At 45.7% G+C, this 19,070-nt stretch overlaps 1 protein-coding gene and 1 long non-coding RNA gene across 5 annotated transcripts in view; both read right to left on the bottom strand.

The window, feature by feature from the left end:
- Nucleotides 1–19,018, bottom strand: part of CAPZB (capping actin protein of muscle Z-line subunit beta) — a 67,285-nt gene extending 48,267 nt beyond the window's left edge. For 2 of the 4 annotated variants that reach the window (XM_027693117.1, XM_027693118.1), the window contains exon 1: nucleotides 10,063–10,169. In XM_027693117.1, the coding sequence (XP_027548918.1) occupies nucleotides 10,063–10,065 (3 nt within the window). In that variant the 5' untranslated portion in view covers nucleotides 10,066–10,169. Of the gene's footprint in view, nucleotides 1–10,062; nucleotides 10,170–18,770 lie in introns of those variants that run through there. The other 2 variants (XM_027693115.1, XM_027693116.1) reach the window with 2 other exon arrangements.
- On the bottom strand, nucleotides 4,477–5,742 carry LOC113972262. Its single transcript, XR_003535829.1, has 2 exons — nucleotides 5,188–5,742; nucleotides 4,477–4,732 (listed from the first exon to the last, which is right to left on the bottom strand). It is a non-coding gene; the product is annotated as an uncharacterized LOC113972262 (long non-coding RNA).
- Nucleotides 19,019–19,070: the final 52 nt, after the last annotated feature.

Below are 19,070 nucleotides of genomic sequence, written 5' to 3'. Positions count from 1 at the left end.
GGGGGGGAAAAAGCATCTGCACACTTAAGAACCAATCAAAGGCAATAAAACCTGAAGACAGTCATAAAAGGTCAAAGATTATTAAAAGAACAAGACACTGATGCAGACTTCATCCTCCTTCTGTTGAGCTACATTTACCTTTGTCTTTTTTGGTTGGGATGGGATCCAGTGGCTTTTATTATCTCAGACACTTCTGACCACGTTGTGTGTTCAGTAACACGTCCAGCCCAATTTGCTGCGGTCAAGACCAAACAGCTCACTTGGTGACACTGCTCGTTCCACGAATACCAAGTGAGAAGGATTAAAGATTAAAATAAAAGCAAGAAGTGATGGAGCGGAAGGCTTTAGCAGAAGCTGCTGTACTGTCTCCCCCAGCTCCCCCGTAATCTGTATTTATTTACAGAGCAATTGTACAAGTCACGTCACAGCTTTTGAGTCAGCGAATCCTCCTCGGAGACGTTCTCCTGCACAACATTATTCGTTTCATTCTGCTCTGAAATAACTTTTAAATACAGTTGAGCACACAGCAGCACCAGCCCCAGTTAATGACTGAAAACACTTTTACAGCTTGTTTTCTAAATTCAAGTCAGTTGTACACACTGCAAATGCACCTGCACGCTTGCCAAAAAATGAGGGGTCTACTCTAAACAGCTTTTGTTCCACATTGCTCCAGAAAGTAACACACAAACTTCAGACAGACAAGAGCTCATGAGGTATCTCTTCTTTAAAGAGGTTCTCCAGGAATGAGGAGCTTCCACATCTGCTCCGAAGCCTCAAGCAGGGGAACTAAAATAATCTATGGGAAGGAGAGCAAGTGAGGCAGCTTAACCTTCCTTGGCACCAGCTGCTGACACTGGATACTTCTCACCATTTCGGGTTGACAGCACAACTATAGCAAGGCGTGGACAGATTAAAGGAGTAGCAATGAGCTCCTAGGAGCAGCTACCACAGATTTTCTCCTCCACAAGCTCAATTAGTGTTTGCCAGATCCTTGTTTGTGCTTTACCTTGAGGCAGTTCTTCCAAGCACCCTTTCAATCAGATGTTGGATCTGACTTCCCTCCCTCATTCCTACCTCCAAACCCTGCCAGCACTGTTCTCTGTCCACAGCACATTACCCGACATCCCAACTCAGCTCTTAAACAATTATCAAGTAAGTTATAACACATAGAAGGCATTTTCATCCATGAGCTTCTAAATAACCCAGAGCTGCCTGCAGCTTAATCTCATGGAACAACTTGTCAAAACATTTTACATCCATGGAGAAGAAACTACAACCTCTGATAGTCTGGAGTAGGGCACTTGCTTGTAATTCCCTAATTGCTTGAGAAGCGAGAATCCAGCAGCTCCAGGAGTACATTCTGCAGGTAGTTTACACTCCTTGTAGCTGCTTTTTACCTCGATGAAGTTCCTGTTAGCACATCTACAAAGGTGCACAGCACACAGGAAAAAAAGATTAACATTTCCTTGGCACCTCCTACCTAGCAAGGATGCATTTCCAGATGGCACCTATTTGCATATTTGATACTTTCAAAACTAATTTAGCATTTATCGCCTTAATTTATATAAATTCAATGCAAGTCTCCATCACCTCTCCAAGGAAAAGAGCCACCACTCACAAACAGAAGAGCAGGATCGACCAGCACCAAGGATTTCTGGGAATAGCTATTCATCTGACCTTTTACCAGGATCACTAATGATTTCTGCACCAGCATTTGTCTTCTGGGTAACAGAAACAATGCTTTATTTATTAAACTTGTCATTGAACATGACAATGCAATTTACTGGCTTTTATCTGGTGCCAAGCATAAAGTTTGCAAAAAGTCATGTCCCAGTAAATTGTGGCAGGGAGTGACTATGCAATGTTAGCCCCACACGAAAGAGGAAAGTGGGGGCTGCAGAGGAAAGTTGCACAGATTGCAAAAAGCATCTCTAACTTTTGATAAATGGGATTGAAACACTCAAGTTGACTGTAAAACTGACCAGCTTTGCTAATAAGATTTAATTAGATGCTACTGCACAACAGGATTTCTTTCCCCATTTTAAGTCTGGTTTTAACCCAAAATAACATTTTGTTAGACCTAACTACAGATAAAAAATCTTAGCTAAACAAAATGGAAGTAATCTGTTAGAGCACAACACTGAGACAAGACCTTGTCCTAGTTTTGCAAACACTTCATGAGGAAGCTGCAACATCTGCAAAGGGTTTCACTACCAGGAGAGATGTTGAGTGTGTACATACTCCAAAAGACAGACACCCACAGGAGCTTTACTGGCAGTAAAACCACTCAGTAATACCTAATGCATCAGGTAACTTCAGATGCCTCTCAATATTTCCTTGTGACTGAGTTCAACACTGTACTTCAACCATTTTCTGCAGCTTCACAAACCCTTTGGCACATCTGAAGGGGTTGTGCTGTCAAGTCTTGCTTTCTAAGAACTTCGCCCCCACCTCCCGCCCACGTCCTTCCCCCCTGCCTGCTCACCCTGACTCACAGGATGTAGCAGATCTGTGCCCATGCACAGGAAATCCTCACAGGATCCTCCTCCTGACCCTGAAGAGCTCCAATGCAACCTACCCCTGCAGGATCCCTCTGGCCAGCTCTGAGCTTCAACCCTGCAGGTGGATCCCAAATTACTGATTAATGATTTCTCATCCCCATCCTCCCACTCCATTACTTTGTTCTTCCTCTGTAAACCTACGAACTGGGTTAGTTCAGGCTCTGAAATCAGCCCATGCAGCATGGCTGTGCTGGTTCACAAGTCTGATGACCTGGTTTTCACACTATCTTCCTACCTTCCATTCAAATATTCCTGAGGAGGCACCCAAATCCGTCTCTAAGGAAGGTCTGCTTAATTTTTATGGAGGGCGATTATTGTATTTTTTAAATTGAAACCACAATTACTACAAATACAGCAGTTCTTGAGATTCAGCGCTGTGATTTGCCACCCTGGCCATCTGCAAACATGTCGTTTGTGATGCTTTCTTTTAATCCTGTTAATGCTCAATGACCTTTTCAAAATGCTCTTTTATTTTTGGTTCATGTTCCAATCAAAGTCACAAGAGTTTTGGAACTGCTCAATTGAAATGGAGAGGTTTTTTCTTGCAGAAACAGCCAAGTTCGGCAAGTTGGTCCCAGCCTGACAGATCCAGGTTCTCCTTCCAGTCAACTGCAACTTAAATTTTGTTCTATGAGGAATTACATCAAAAAAAATTGAGAAAAGGCACATAGTTAGAGCAGAAGGGGGCACCTGATGTATTACCAAGGTGACAGTAACCATCGCATGCTCACGACAGCACAACTAACACACACTGAACAGCCCAAACGCAGGATGGTGCTGTGTCCCAGCCTCTCAGAGCTGCAGCTGCCCGGCTCTATGTGCAAACTCAGCATTTTGCTGTCCTGGAGGCTGGTAGCCAGGGTTGTAAATTCATGAGATTACTCTGGCAAGTAACCGGATGCCTGGCGAGGCAGGGAGGACACACAGGGGATCTCTCATCGGCCTCATCCTGAGCATTCTCCCATTACCTTAAAGGTCAAAAAAGTAGGTTAATATGCCTTTTGCCTGGGTCTTGCACCAAGTACTTTGCTGACTGTCCTGCAAAGCTCCCAACAGTCCAGTTTTGCCCCAGGAATACAAGTTTTAAACTAGGAAGCTCATAGTTTTACATAGACACAGGCCATAGGAATACCACACCTCCAGTTAACAACATATTCATGCTTCCCAGAATTCCTTCCTTTGACATAATTCCCAGACTTGCCTATTCTTGAAGTCTTTCCATGCTTTCCTTGCCACTGCTGACCTGCCCTCAGTTGCACCCACAGACAGACAGTGTGGGATCCAACACCACAGATAATTCTGCAAAACTTTTAATAAATTCAAGCAGTAGAGACACTTTCTGCATGAGCAGAGCTTCACCTGGTACGTGCCACCTTCAACCCATGTCAGATTTCTCCTTCACTCTAATATGAAGTTAACAGTTATTCTATTTGGCCAGTTTTTCACCTCACCAAGCTCTGGAATAGCCCTGCCTGGACTCATGGCTGCTGAAGCGGTGTTTGACCATCCAGTGGAGCACTGTCAATGCTAAGCCAAGATTACAGCCAAACCTCTTTGTGATGACCCCTAAACATGCAGGGTGATAGCACTCAGTGGATAAATACAGCTTTAACTGCTGTGGTCAGCACAATGCAGCTGATATTTTACCTCATTCTTCCATTTCATGGCTCTCTCCTCCTTTGAATTAACTCACCAAAAGCCCCATCTCTTGTTTCTGGAGCCAGTCTCAGGTTGCAGCCCAGGCTCACAGCCAGACCACCACCATCTGGGCAGGCAGAAGCTTTTTAAATCCTGATCTTTACCAAAGCAAAAATGACCAGGGAAGGCAGGTAACAGGACATCACTTTCAAACTCAGCAGTTTGTCTAATCGAAAAGACAGAAAGTATCACCTGATGAAATGCAAACAAAATTCCCTGAAAGAATAAGGAGTATTTTATTTATGGTGGCTTCAGGCAACCACTAAGCTTCTGTCTTCAGTGCAGTCTCAACCCTTTTTTCTTCCACACAAAATCCTCTTAAGTGCTGTTTTCAGTCTTGTTTCAGCTGATGCTGCTAAAATGGTGAGATCCTGAGTTCTGCTTTCACCCAGGCTGGTAACCCTCCCACTTTGCAACAAGGACGTGATTGAAATTCCAAGTCAATGCACCAGGAAAGAACTCAGCTCCACTTTCTGTAACAAAAAGTCATGGAGGACATTCTCCTCAGACTCAGGGACACGGCCCTGGCAAGGACAAGCTCTGCAGCACGGCTGCAAACACCTGGAGTCCTGTCCCAAGGGTTTAAACCCAGAGTCAGGACTCCTAAACCAACCCTGCACTGAAAATACTACAGGTACACTGATGAAATATAAGCTTTAATTTGCATAGAGCAAGAAAAAGTAGGTAATTTATCAGCAGAGCAGCCAGATAAGTCAAGGGCCTGCAAATCCATTCCCTGATTCTTCAACCCAACTTGAAAGGTGCAGCACAAAGAGCATGAGCTCAAAGCAAGCTGCGTATTTCCTCCCAAACCCTTGAAAAGGGAGGGAGGGCAAAACACCAGCACCAGATAACACAAGGAAATTAATCTCCTGGTTGATGCCAAGTCTCAGGCCATCACTCCAGGAAACACAGCACGAGGTATTACCTAATGCAACTAAAGTCATTCTAAATAGAAGTCTACTTGGGGCAAAAATAAGGAATAGATCCTGTTTTCAATTCCTCACTCAAAGCTGGGTTGTACCTAAAAATTCAGGAGAAGGAGAGGATTCCACTGCATCTAGCATTACTCAGACAGCACCTGTTCTGGGAAATTATATTTTAATTAGAGAACAAGCAAAGCCCCTTCCCTCAAGTACACCGTGTTTTCTCTCCATGATAAATTCATTTAGCTCAACTAACAGGGAAACATCTTTAAAACTTACTCAACCCACATTCCCCCTTGTGCCCCACGAAGAAAGTCTCAAAAGGTCATCTGTGTCTCATCTACCACTTCCCAAGACAACCTGTTTGGAGGCAATCAAGATTAATAAGTGATTTCTGGCCACTGGACAAGGTCCAGGTGACAGGAATCCTGAATTATTGAAACTCAAGTAAGTCACAACAGCTTAACACTCTCCATTGGTTCAGTTACAGCTCTCAGCCAGGTACCTACACAGAGTATTTGGTCAATTCTCCCATTAAAGTCAACATGAACCCCTCAGTCAAGGACTATTAAATAATTAAGAAGGCATCACACAAAAGATGAAGAAAAAAATCAGTTTATACTCTGGTTTAAAGTGGCCACACCTCCACTGCACTGCTCAGAGTTCTTGATCTTTATGTTCTAATTAACACAACTATTCAGAAAACAAAATGTGGGGTAAAGCCCAGCTAGAGAGAGCAGGAAGCTTGGGAAAAGCTTATACTGGTCAGACGTATTAATTGCTCCTTCAAGGATGAAACCTCAGTGGTTAAAGAAATTCAAATTTGAAATCTCATGTTTTTAAGTGAGATTTTTTCACCCTTATTCCAGGAAGTGGCAAAGGATTAGGAAAAACTGAAGGGTAAACGTGCTTTGGACTTTGTGCATTAAGGAGAGAGACAAAGATTTATTTGGTTGAGGGTTTTTTAAACTCTTCAGGACTCCTTGCATGACTCAGTGGGAAAGCAGGAAATTTCATGCCCTTTGTAAATCACTCTATAAAGTGATTGAATAAAAAAAATCAATAAAAACAGAAGATCAACATAATTTTGAGTATCTTCTACTTCTGTAATCATCTCCTTTGCCTGAAAAAAAAAAATCCTTAAACAACATTGAATTAAAGCGGGGTAGAAAAACAGGGCTTAGCATGGATGGAGCTCTGAGCAATCTGGTCTAGTGGAAGGTGTCCCTGCCCATGGAAAGGGTTGGACTACAGGGCCTTTTAAGGTCCTTCCAACCCAAACTACCCTGTAATTCTATAGACCTAAACTCCAGCTTATGCTGCCTGCACAGGCACCTTTCACTTCTCCAGCAAAATTGCCCTCTTCAGCAGGCACTAAAATACTGTTGTATTTCTCTTTGAGGAAGTTCTACCACCATCTGCACCAGCTCAAGGGGGAAAATCCCAACAAAACGCTTCTCTACAAGTTTACTTAGCAGGGTAAGGAGCTATTTGGACTTGACCAAATATTCCCCTCAAAGGGCAGACAGGAGAATAAACACAAGCACTGGTACTGCACAACAAATTTGCAGTCTTTATTTATTTATTTACATATTTATTATCTAAATTATTTTAGACCATCTGGGTATAAATTTGAGTTTTAAGGCTTTGGGGTGACCTAATTGTGGACTTTCAGTACCTGAAGGAGCTGACAGGAAAGACGGAGAGAAACTGTTTACAAGGGCCTGGAGTGACAGGACAAGGCGGAATGGCTTCAAACTGACAGAGAGTAGGGTTAGATGGGATATTGGGAAGAAATCCTTCCCTGGGAGGGGGTGAGGCACAGGTTGCCCAGAGAAGCTGTGGCTGCCCCATCCCTGGAAGTGTCCAAGGCCAGGTTGGACGGGGCTTGGAGCAACCTGGGCTAGTGGGAGGTGTCCCTGCCCATGGCAGGGGGTGGCACTGGATGGGCTTTAAGGTCCCTTCCAACCCAAACCATTCTGGGATTCAATGATCCATCAAAGCCAAAGTGGCCCAGTACAGAGCACTGGGGAGCACTGCATGATGATGTGCAACTCCGAGTTCCCCAGACATCCTTCGCACAGGGAAGTCAAGGGAAGGAAGGAAAGCAAAATTGACAGTTGTGGAAGCAGAAACTGAATAGGACAGCAATGTCTCCTTCCCAAAGAAAGTCATTTCTCAACTCAACTACAGTAATAAAGACTAAAAATAGGCATTGAAAAGAGCTGAGCTGCACTTTCATTTTGTTTCACTCCCAGATGTCAACTAGTCCCATATCAGCACATATATTTACCATATGAGGAAATCCTGTTTGAACAACTTCAACTTGTGAATGCTTTTCCTTCCCTACTAAACCACAAGATTAAGCATCAGTGCAATGGCAGTATTCCCTATCCCACTGATATCCTCTGACTTGATTATTTTGGGGATTTGCCGTTTAGGATAACATTTAGCTAAGGTCACACTCTTGGCTTCGCTAATAAAGCGGACTCCACAAAACAGCTGAAGCTGGTGTTTCTTAGAAGGCACGAGGTGCAAAGGACTTGCTGTGGACACTGAAAACATCCCCTGAGCTCTCACACGTGGGGGGTGTCAAAACAGACACAGCCAGGTTAGAGATGGGCTGATTCCAGACAAACAACCCCTTCCCTGAAAAACAGAGTGACTGTGAGCAGCTCCTGAGGTTTGTGTGCTGCATGTCACTGTCACACCACACACTCTGGGCCACGTCTCTGCACTTCTCAGCTGCCTCAAAAATCCTACAAGGATAACACCAGCCAGCACTACACAAGACAGACTGACTTTATGGTTGATTGAATCATAAATTTTCCTAAAATTGTCCTCCTTTTCCTCAACAGTTGCATAGTAGAAGAAATCCCTGCTAACGTGATCACACCAGTTTATGTGACCCTGGAAAAAGGGTTTTATTTTTTACAAAGAGTAACTGGATTCCATCCATTCATAGCCCACAGTCCCAGAAATCTCAGTAGATCCACTCTCCCAAGTCCTGCTTTCCCTGAACAGTGCATTTTGTTTATTTTTAGCTCAGGAGACACATCCATCCAGGCAGTTTTCAAGCTTCATATGCTGCTCTGCCCTGTTTCACTGAGCACCTGACTGAAATGTGGACACAGTTCCAAGTTCTCCCTTCAGCTCCCTGGGAGCATGGACTTGAAACAAAGGTTCCCATCTCTGCTCTGCACAGATATTGGTAATCCTGTGGTACCAAGAAGGTGTTTGACCCAATATGCTGCACCACACCAGCTGCTCCCAGCTGTTCTCTGCAATAAAAGGGCCATTTCATAATTTTAATGATCCATTTCTGTATCTTCGCCTCAGACCACTAAAATTAGAGATCTTGGAAGCACCCTAAAGTCTGGGTTTGCACTTGAGTTGAAACTGGAAGCTGCAGGTTCTTCCCTGAAGTCCCTCAATATTGGAAATCACCATATGCTATTGGAAGTTCTGATCAAATTTCTCCTGCCGTGATCTCCATGACTAAACATGAAAATATCAGAAGGCAGCATAAGCTTTTAACACTCAGGAAATTTCCAAAGGATTTGTGCTCTACTTCTTTCGAAAGACTGGCACAGTTACACTGAAACCCTGACTGCAGGTTTTTATATTCCCTTAAGGAAGTTGGTACCACCACTGTTATTTTACTTGAGGCCTCCTTGTTTTCCTTGCCCTCTTCTCCTGTGAGGAATTTTGCCATGGCAGAAGTCAGGATAGTTTGCTGGAATCCCAATTTCAAATTCCACAGTCAGGTCTCACGCTTAGAGATTTCAGCATGTTAAAATAAGCTACACAACTGTAATAAGATGCTCCCTCCTGTCAGAAGTCAGGTACAGCACCTGAACCAATGAGAGGAGCAGAACTTTGATCTCAGCTCTTCTTCACCTTTCACCTGACACTAAAGATCTCTATCCTGCACGATACAGGTGGCAAAAAACATACAGCACTGACTCTGAAATTCTTATGGTTGAAGGTATTTAGTCAAGGATTATGCTTGTTTGGTTATCACCATTTATATGGCTGGGCTCAGGGTTGTTCTTCTGTAAACTAAATACATTTGAACATTCTGAAATTGTTATGCTGGAAAACCTGAACTATAAATTTCTAAACAGCATAAGGTGATGTGATTTCCTACAAGTGATTCCATCCATGAGGAGGCTGTGGAAAAGCCCCTGTCCACGAATTCAGGGAAGGGCCTGGGCAGCCCCCATTTTATCTCTGCCCTGGCTGCTCGGAGCCGATGGAATCTGCTCTCTCCACACAGCACCAAATTCAAAGGTTTGTGCCCTGGGCTAATCCAGGAAACACACGGCGGGATGGAGATTATTCCACATGGCTGAGGAAACTGGAGGTTCTCCATGGGGGAAGGAAAGTTCTGAGCCCCGTAGAGGAGCAGCCAAGGCTGCAGCACCCCCTGTTCCGCCTGCGCTTGGCTTTCCTGTATCTCGCAGCTTCCATGAGCTCCCAGCACAGCGAACACCAATCCCACTTCCCAACGGGGGGAGAGAATTTGGATTTAAGCACAGCAGCAACAGCGGATGGGCCCAGCAATAGCCCGGGCGGTACCACCCGCCGCCAAAGCGGAACCACTCCCGCCGGGATTCCACAGCCTTCCCTCCGGGAATACCGCCCAGGACCGGGCGCAAGGACCGAGCAGTGACCGGGCAGCGGCGCACCGGGGGGGCCCTGCCGAGATGAGGCCCTCCCACCCCCCAGGCCCTGGCAGCACCGCCCGTCCCTCCGTTCCCCGCTCCCTCCTCGCCGCCCCGGGGGAAGGCCGGGCGAAGTCCCCCGGTGCGCGGCGGCGGTGCGGGCGCGCGTGCCACGGCGCGGTGGCGGTGCCGGCGCGGTGCCGCTCTCACCATGTCGGCGGAGCGGGTGCGCGGGGCGGTAGAACGGCGGCGCCTCCCGGTCCGTCGCTGTCGCTGAGAGGCCGCGGCCCGTCCGCTGCTTCCGCCGCCGCCCGGCCGGGAACATCCGGGTCAGCGCCGGCCCCGCCCCGCGCCCGCCCCGCCAATCAGCGCGCGGCTCGCCGGCCATCGCCAAGTATGGAGCGCGGCGGGGCGGGAGGAGCCATTGCCCGGCGGGGGGGAGAAGGGAGGGCGGCACCAAGTGCCGCGCGGGGGTGCGATAGGCGGCCAATCAGGGGCGGGGCGGGGCCAGGGGCGGGGCCTGGCGGGGGCGTTCCCCCAGAGCGGGCCCGGCCCTCAGTCGGTGCCGGAGTGTCCCCGCAGCAGCACCTGCGGCCCTTTAAACGCACTCAGATGACCCTTAGGGCTAAACGAAGGCACACGCCAGCTCTGTAGCAACGTGTAGCTACTGCACCAGCGCTGAGAATTGGGCTTTACAGAAGTAAACTGGACTTCACACGTCACTGCTGCTGCTGCCTGTGACGCATCCGCCAGCTCTGAAGTGACACGGAAAAACAATCAGCCTCCAGCTGCTTAAGGCCAGGGATAATTCGTTTGAAAAGGAAGTGTTCGGCGTTCTCTGGAAGCTCAGCAAGCAGGTGTCTGCTGGAAGCTGGGCAGATGCTGACATAGGTTGATGCCCTCAGGGCTCAGGCAGCTCTGACAGGGATCACAGAATCACAGAATATTTAGGGTTGGAAGGGACATCTGGAGGTCATCTGGTCCAACCCACCTGCCAAGGCAGGGTGACCTGGAGGTGACCTGGAGCAAGATTCCAAATACAAGACAGAAATCAGGGTGTATGAGCAGATAAAACATTTCTGCTTTGCTCAAGCTGTCCCAAAATAAACATTTTTTTCTGTTACTGGACTAATTCACATTTCAGTGATCTCAGGTAAGACATCCTGACTCCAGATTTCTGACTTGTGCTCAGTGTGGACCTGGGAATGTTAGAGCTACAACACAGCCAGTTACCCCAGGAAAGCGCCGGATTTGTTATGCAACACCTTCCTCTGCAGCTCTTTTGGAACAATTCCACTCGTGTTTCACCACAGTTTTGGCACCAGGACCCCAAGAACCCTCCACTGGTGCTCTCTGCACTGCAGACTTGGCTATGGTGAGCCAAAAGTCCTTCCATTATTCCGTTTACTTCCCTTGGTTTGCTGTAGAAGCTGGAAATGCTGACACCAGGAGTCACACTTGGCTTTTCCCTTGGAGATGACACTGTGGCACATCCTCCCCACAGGAGGTGACCACGATGGACTCAGACAGGTGTTTGTGGCTCAATTCTATCAGATACCAAACAGGACCTTGTAGGAGATAACCGCTCTGACAGCTCCTTAACTTAACAGGCCAAACCAGCCACAGCTTTCCATTTGAAAAGGACAACTCCAGTTTCCAGGGAAGGGAACTGCTTGGACATGGATCCAGTTACAACAGCTTGAGACAGAACTGTAAAACATGACTTTGCATGACCACATGCAGACCTAGCAGCTCTCACCAGTGTTCTTAGTGCAGGAACAAAATGAACCCGTGAAGGAAAGGAGAGAAAACAGGAGAATGATCTCAGGATAAACAGGAGGTGTACTGCTTCACAGAAACACAAAAACGCATTGAACTCCATCAATAACCACTACCAAATAAACCCACAGGTTGGAGATGACCTTGCAATGTCTAGTGGAGCAGCCACATGACCTCAGAAGGCTCAAGCGCCTCCAAATTCCCTTCTTTGCCTCTACTCCTCAGCCTAACCTCCTAAACCCCAGTTTGTAAGATGGAGCAATCCCAAGTGGCTCCTATTTTGCAATCCCCATATCGTCCTCCAGTCCTTATGTTCCCTCAGAGCTGCCTCCTGGCAGTAATTAAGAAAAGCAAACCTGTTCATTACACAGGGCAGATCATTCATTCATTTTCCAGGGCTCCACACATCAAACACGTGTGTCTTCCTTGGGACTGGGAAGCCAGAATTGCTAAATTTGACAACGCCCTTCTAAAACTTCCTTATTTTTATCACAAAACTCATGCAAAGTATTCAATGACAACTATACTTGTAGTAGCTTTTAGTTTTGGACAGAAACAGCTCCTATTTGCTTGCTGAAGAGGCAGAGCAGGAGCAGAATTAGGCAGCTATATTTTAAACAATTTGAGATCCAAATGAATGTCAAGGCCAAGAGGATGTTTGTCTTAGCGGAAGACATACAACCATCCTGGATTTTGTTTTCCTGCTAATAGGTATAAAGAAGAATAAACAGCTGCTTTTTGTTTTCCCCAAAAATATCTGCATTAAGAAGATCTGCAGATTCCTTCTGAAATTGATGTCACATCTTTTTGCAAATGAGGACCAGCTGCTTGCTTTGCTTGTTTACAGCAGGACAGGCTTCAGGGAATTTTGGTTGTTTGTTTATTAAGATGTAGGATGGGACTCTCCCCGGCAGGCTCCAGTTTGGAGTGTGGAGTGAATCCCAGCAGGCAAAAAATCCATGGATGTCCCTACCATCCTGCCTTCTGTTGGGATTTGTGGAGGGGTTGGCACCAAATACAGCAAATTCAGGGATATTCCATAAATCCCAGTGCTGTGTGGTGGCATTACCTGTACCTCGGGCATTTCCCAAACCTCCTGGCGTGGAATCACCCACCTAAACAGGACAAAGTGCTCAAAAGGCTTCATGTCAGGCATCACCCCTCTGTAAAATGAGGGTCTGTAAACAAAGGAAGCAAACAATGATGTCACTTGATGGCTTAACGGCCCAACAACATCGGATTCATGTGCAATTAATAACAAGGCTTTTGATCCTGCAATCAGCAGCTCTAAAATCCATGTGCTTTCCCTGTACATTTGATTACACTCGAGGAAGCAAAAGGATAAACACTTATTAGCATTACAAAGTACTTTTCACATTCAGCCAGAACTTCCTGAAGCATTTGTGGTCCAGCACGCTGTGGTTTTTATTTTATCCCCCTGCACGCGTGGTGAAATGCTATCTATTTTGTTTATTCCAGCATTTCTCCAGGACCAAGGGGAACTATGAGAACGTGCTTAGGAACAAGATCCTAGAGAAAACCTTCATGCTTCACTAACTAGTCATTTTTTAAATAAAAAAACATCTTAAGCCTTTTTTTTTTAGGTCACATTGCCCATTTTCTTTCACGGCACTTGAAAGGTATGTAAACTTTTATTAGGAGTTCTCATAAATTGAATTTATGCTGCAAGAGTCTTCCAGCAATGGTAAAGTTTAGCTTGCTGGGTTTTATTAGTCAGAGTCAGTAAACCAGCAGCATCACTTGATTTGAGGCTGAAAACCGAGCGTTTCTTGGAAAGTAATATAGGAAAAAGATACCTACAACACTACCCAACGTCTTGGAATTCTGTGTTCAAGCCACAGATTGGTCTCACTATGGAGATCTTTGTACACAGTGTCAAAATAGCACACAAACAATAAAAAAAAGTCTCCCGTTCCAATTCCAAAACAGCTTTGCTGAGTGTACTCTTGAATATGAAGGTTTTAAGAGTTCCCCCATTTCCTACAGGAACTGATGAGTAAATCCAAATACCATGTTTAATGAAAAACAACATATTGCCTGTTTAGTGTGAGGTTTGAGGCATTACCATCCCTGCACTAAGAATGGTAAACCCAACTTTTTCCACTCCATCAGCACCCAAGATGTCCATGCACTGCAGGACTTCTGGGATCCCAAGTTTTTCAGCACATCCCACTTAGCTGCATTTCCTAGGATCTGTTTATTTCTCTGCTTGCAACTTCTCCTTTTACTTTATATTTTCAGCACAGAAATCTTCACAGACAAGAGCTTTCACAAATGTCTTCAGCCTGAGCAGTGAGTATTGACAACATTCTGTCAAACCTGGTCATTAACTGTAGCAATAATATCTATCATTAGAAAAGAATCAAGGAGAAGCTGATTAAATACACCAGGAGGAAACAAAACTTTCTATTTCCTTACTCTTTCCTTGACACGTTGCACTTCACTTGAAGCCTGCTAATATACCAGCCAAAAGAATTGTAAGGGCCTGGATTCTTTCTTAATACAATAGTCATGGTTCACTAGTTAGAATCTGTATAGAATTAGCCAGAGACATGGACGAATGGAAAAACATGCTTAAAGGCTGAAAAATAGCCCTTTTTCATGGCTTAGTCATTAAAAAACCTCATCAATACAGCACTCGAGGAGTTTTTCTATGTCTACTAATCTAAAAAATGATCACAAAATAGTACACTGCAAATAAAGACAAGAAATGTCACAGCAGTGCTTTTGCCTGGAATTTAAGAGTTAGCAAAAACTCAGGTCAGTGTTTCCATGCAAGTGCTTTCCTCCAGAGATTTTGGGTGCAAATTTCATCTTCACAGCTAAAGCAGCAGAAAGCAGAATTAGTACAATGAGCTGTGACACATCTTGTTCCATTTTTCCAATTTCTGCCTCAACCAGCCATACCTGACAGCTGGAACCAGCAGCACCCACTGAATCCAACAAAAGTGGTATGGAAATACATCAGCACAGACACAAAATGTGCTAATTAACGGGAATGCGATCAACATGAAAAGCCTGAGTGGTGCTTCACTGCATCACAAGCTGTACTCCTGTAAGTCAGCTCAGCCTTCAGACTATTGTTCATCCCCACAGGATCCAACTGCCATCCACATAAAATCAATAAGGATAGAACAGGAGACTTAATGGAGTCTCTGGCACCTTTCCCATTTCAGGGCACAGTCCTGCTGAGAAGGGGTTTCTTTTTATTCAACTTCGGGCTTAAACTTTTTGTCGTTGTTGCTTGGGTGGCTGAAAGGTTTTCAAAGAGAAAATGAGGCATCAGTGCCTGCTGGTGAATGTGCCTTGTGCCTGGGAGTTAAAATCCAACACACTAGCATGGAGTCCGAGAGCTGGAGGTTCCTGCCCATGTCTGAGCTCTCTGGAACATGAAAAAAGAGTTCTGGAAGTACAGAAAGCAAGTGGGGCCCACACCAAGGCTGTGTCAACCATTTCAAGCAGATAACTCCTACTCTACTGCCTTCCTATGCAGATCTTGACAGAAAAATAAATGATAAATGTGGGGGGGAGGTGATTCATGTTGTTTAAAACTATAGGAGAACTTACGTGAGAATTCTTTGTAAAAGAGGAGAGCAAGAACATATTAGTATCCCATGGGAAATGAGAGGAGGGATGCTATAGGATTCTTTGAAAAAACAGAATAAGAGGTGGTACACAGCCTAGGGAAGGTTCAAGATTTAAAAGAAACTTGCTAGGAAGTTTTAAAACAAAATCTGTTGGAGTGAGGGTGAGCCATCCTGTCCTGCATTACAGACAACCAGAACTAACGGTTAAAAGAAAGTCTGTTCTGTTGAAAAGGGTTTGAACTCTGGCTGGTGCAGCTCCAGAGGAGCTCCACTTCTCCACATGCAAGTATGGAATCACAGAATCATTAAGGTTGGAAAAAATGTCCACAATCATCGAGTCCACCCTGTGCCCGATGCCCACCTTGTCCCCAGCCCAGAGCACTCAGTGCCACAGCCAGGCCTTCCTGGGACACCTCCAGGGGTGGGGACTCCAAACCTCCCTGGGCAGCCCCTGCCAATGCCTGACCACCCTTTCCATGAAGAAATTCCTCCTGCTGTCCAACCTGAGCCTCCCCTGGCACAGCTTGAGGCCGTGTCCTCTTTTTCTTTCACTCATTGCCCGGGAGCAGAGCCCGACCCCCCCAGCTCCCTCCTCCTGTCAGGGAGTTGCAAAGCCAGAAGGTCTCCCCTGAGCCTCCTTTTCTCCAGGCTGAGCCCCCCCCAGCTCCCTCAGCCACTCCTGGTGCTCCAGACCCTTCCCCAGCTCCATTCCCTTCTCTGGACACGCTCCAGCCTCTCAATGTCCTTCTTAAAATGAGAGGCCCAAAACTGGACGCAGCACTGGCCGTGCCCTCTGCATGGCTTCTTCCACTACACACCAGGGAAAGAGCAATTTTGAAGAAAAATAGTTGTACTTATTCATCTGAGATTCCCAGTCCTGCCTCTGGGTTGTCTGATGGCCACCTGCTGAAAACCTAATCCATATCTAACTCCTAGTCTGTGAGGAATCTTCCTAATTCCATACACAACTCAAGCCAGGTATACAGTTAAGAAAACTGATGCTACAAGCTCTGAGCATACTAAAAGTTTAATTCCATCAGAGAAATACAGCAATTATTTTGAAGCTTTCTGGTTTCATTCAGCCTCCTCTATTTTTTCATACATTTATTTACTGGAAAGAAAGGACAAGAGAGCGTGAGGGGAGAAGGGAGGGAAGGAACCCTGGGACAACACATGCTGGGCTGTAAAATGCAAGGAAGGTTTTTCAAAACTGCACATTCTAAACATCACCTTGGAGTCACACAACAATAAATACTCGATATTGCACTGCAAGGGTCTAATTGCCAAGTAACTATAGCAATGGAGAGAAAAGCCTGTCTTTGGACACATTCCCTCCTGCCTTAATTTTTCCCTGGGGTAGGAAGGGGTGCAGAGAATGCGCTCTAGATCCTTAATGGATAACGTTTTCCAGAGCCCCCTCTGATCACTCAGTGACTGTGGGATTTAAAAGCAGTAGAGTGATTTCTCCAAAGAAAGCTGAACGTTCAAAACAATTACCCTGAACTATTCCATCCCCTTGGAAAGGGTTTAATGCACCAGGTTCTGAGGTGAGGCTGTCAGGATACACTGAGACACAGCAATATGAAGCACCTCGCTCACCACTGCTTCCTTCATCCCAAAAAACAGGGCTTTCCAGGGAGCCCAACAGCCTGAAAATGAGTAAGTGTGAAATGAGACTACACTGGCCTGCACTGAACATTTGTTTTTGCCAAGAGAAGACCACATTTCTGGGTTGGTTTTAAACAATGCCCTCAGGAATTTAATTTTGGGGATGAAAATTCAAGAATTATTTGGAGGCTTCAAGTTATCTTTCCCCTCTTGATATTTTCCAGAGCTGTTTGGAAATGGGAGGGTGGAGTTGGCACCACTGGAGCAGTGGTTTCAGAAAACACTTCTGTCTCCATTCAGGGAAAAAACTGCTGGATCATGTTGATATTTTTATAAGTAACTTGATGCATGGTTCTATTTTGGATACCAACTATGCAGCAACGCAGACTGATTTGAGCAAATTGCAGGGGGAGGAAGAGAAAAGGAAGATCCCCTTAGAGAATAAGAATTGCCTTCTCCAGGGAAACCTCTTGAATCTCCAAGGGCTCAGTTTAACCATGTGCCTTTCAAAAAAAAGTTTTAAAAACAGCCATTTATATTTTATAACTAAGTAAAAATAAAAGGTAATTGTGGTTGTTCAGTGACATGTGAAGAAGTTGAACTAAACCAATTAAAGGTAAAAATCTTCCATGTTTACTCCAGATCAAGACCAGTTATACTTTTGTGACAAATGAAAGACCTCAAAAAACATAACTTAATAAAATTGTGCCAACTTCAGGGACTTTTCACTTCTATTTGTTGCCTTAGTCTGTAATTGACTTGTTAAAGAACTTCCAGTTTTATGAAGCAGCAGAGCCTCCTCCACCTTGATAAAGAAAACTGCCAGCACTTAAAACAAGTAACCACAGCTAAAAATTGTCTCACAGTGTGAATGGGAACATTAGTACTTGAAAAACACCCTGTGTTTTTTCACAAAGCTTCTAGAGAATGCATTCCAGACAGCCTACACAACATTTGCAACATAAAAATTCATTATAGTAGCTTTGAAGACATTCACACTTATGCTCCTGACTCCACAAAGCTGTAGCACAGTTCAGGGTGGGCCAACATCCCATAAATAATTGGGAACCCTTCCCACAACCTCTAAAATTAGGGGGAAAAAATAGTATATATATATGTGTATATATATATATATATATATATATATGTGTGTATATATATATATATATATATATATATATATATTACAGATAGGAAGAAGTCCTTCCCTGTGAGGGTGGGGAGGCCCTGGCACAGGTTGCCCAGAGAAGCTGTGGCTGCCCCATCCCTGGAAGTGTCCAAGGCCAGCTTGGAGCAGCCTGGGCTAGTGGAAGGTGTCCCTGCCCATGGCAGGGAGTGGCATTGGATGAGCTTTAAGGTCCCTTCCAACCCAAACCATCCCATGATTTTGTGATTCTAATTATCAACTTCTTGTATGGAGTAACTTCTTGAATATGACAGAATGATCTTGCTAACATTATTCAGCTCCTTTTCCCAAATAAACAGGATGATAGGGGGCCTGGGTTGCTCATAAAATGAGGTGATTTCTGGGACTTCAACAGGGATTGACAACAGCTGTTTTTTCACAAGCCTGGACCTCATTTCAAGGCCTGATGAGGCCAGACAGCAAAGATCACAGAATCGTTGGTGTTGGAAGGGACCTCTGGAGATTCCCCCAGTCCAGCCCCACTGCCAAGGCAGGGTCACCTGGAGCAGGCAACACAGGAACGTGTCCAGGTGCGTTTGGAATGTCCCCAGAAAGGGAGAATCCAGGCCCTCCTTGGGCAGCTGTTCCAGTGATATGCCACCCTCAGCATAAAGTTCTTCTTCGTGTTGAGGTGATGCAGGACCTCTGCCAGGAAAAACTTACACGGGAATGTGTCCAGTGGATGTACCCAACCCTGCAGTGAGAGACTTTGTCCTGCAGCACAGCTGGGTTCTTACCACGGCTGAGGCGAGAGCGCTGAGGGCAGCAGAGCAGCCGCTGCGGGCCCAACGCGGGGACCTGCGAGGAGATGGGAATGCTGCCATAGCCTGAGGGAGATGAGGGCTAACAAGGACACAGCGGGAACTCTAGACGGAAAGATAGTGCTCAGGACGGGCTGGGGCCGTGACGGGCCGGGCCCTACGGGGCAAACGGCGTTTTGGGCCGAATCCTACGGGGAAAAGGGGGATTTTGGGCCGGGCCCAAGGTTGGGCGCTGTGGCCGTGACGCCCACCCGCCGGTAACCATGGCAACGGCGG

This window comes from Neopelma chrysocephalum, unplaced genomic scaffold (genome assembly GCF_003984885.1).
Source record: "Neopelma chrysocephalum unplaced genomic scaffold, ASM398488v2 Primary Assembly neopelma1_90, whole genome shotgun sequence".
Taxonomy (NCBI): domain Eukaryota; kingdom Metazoa; phylum Chordata; class Aves; order Passeriformes; family Pipridae; genus Neopelma; species Neopelma chrysocephalum.
The sequence above is the reverse complement of the archived record's forward strand: the minus strand, read 5'-3'. Positions and strand labels throughout refer to the sequence as shown.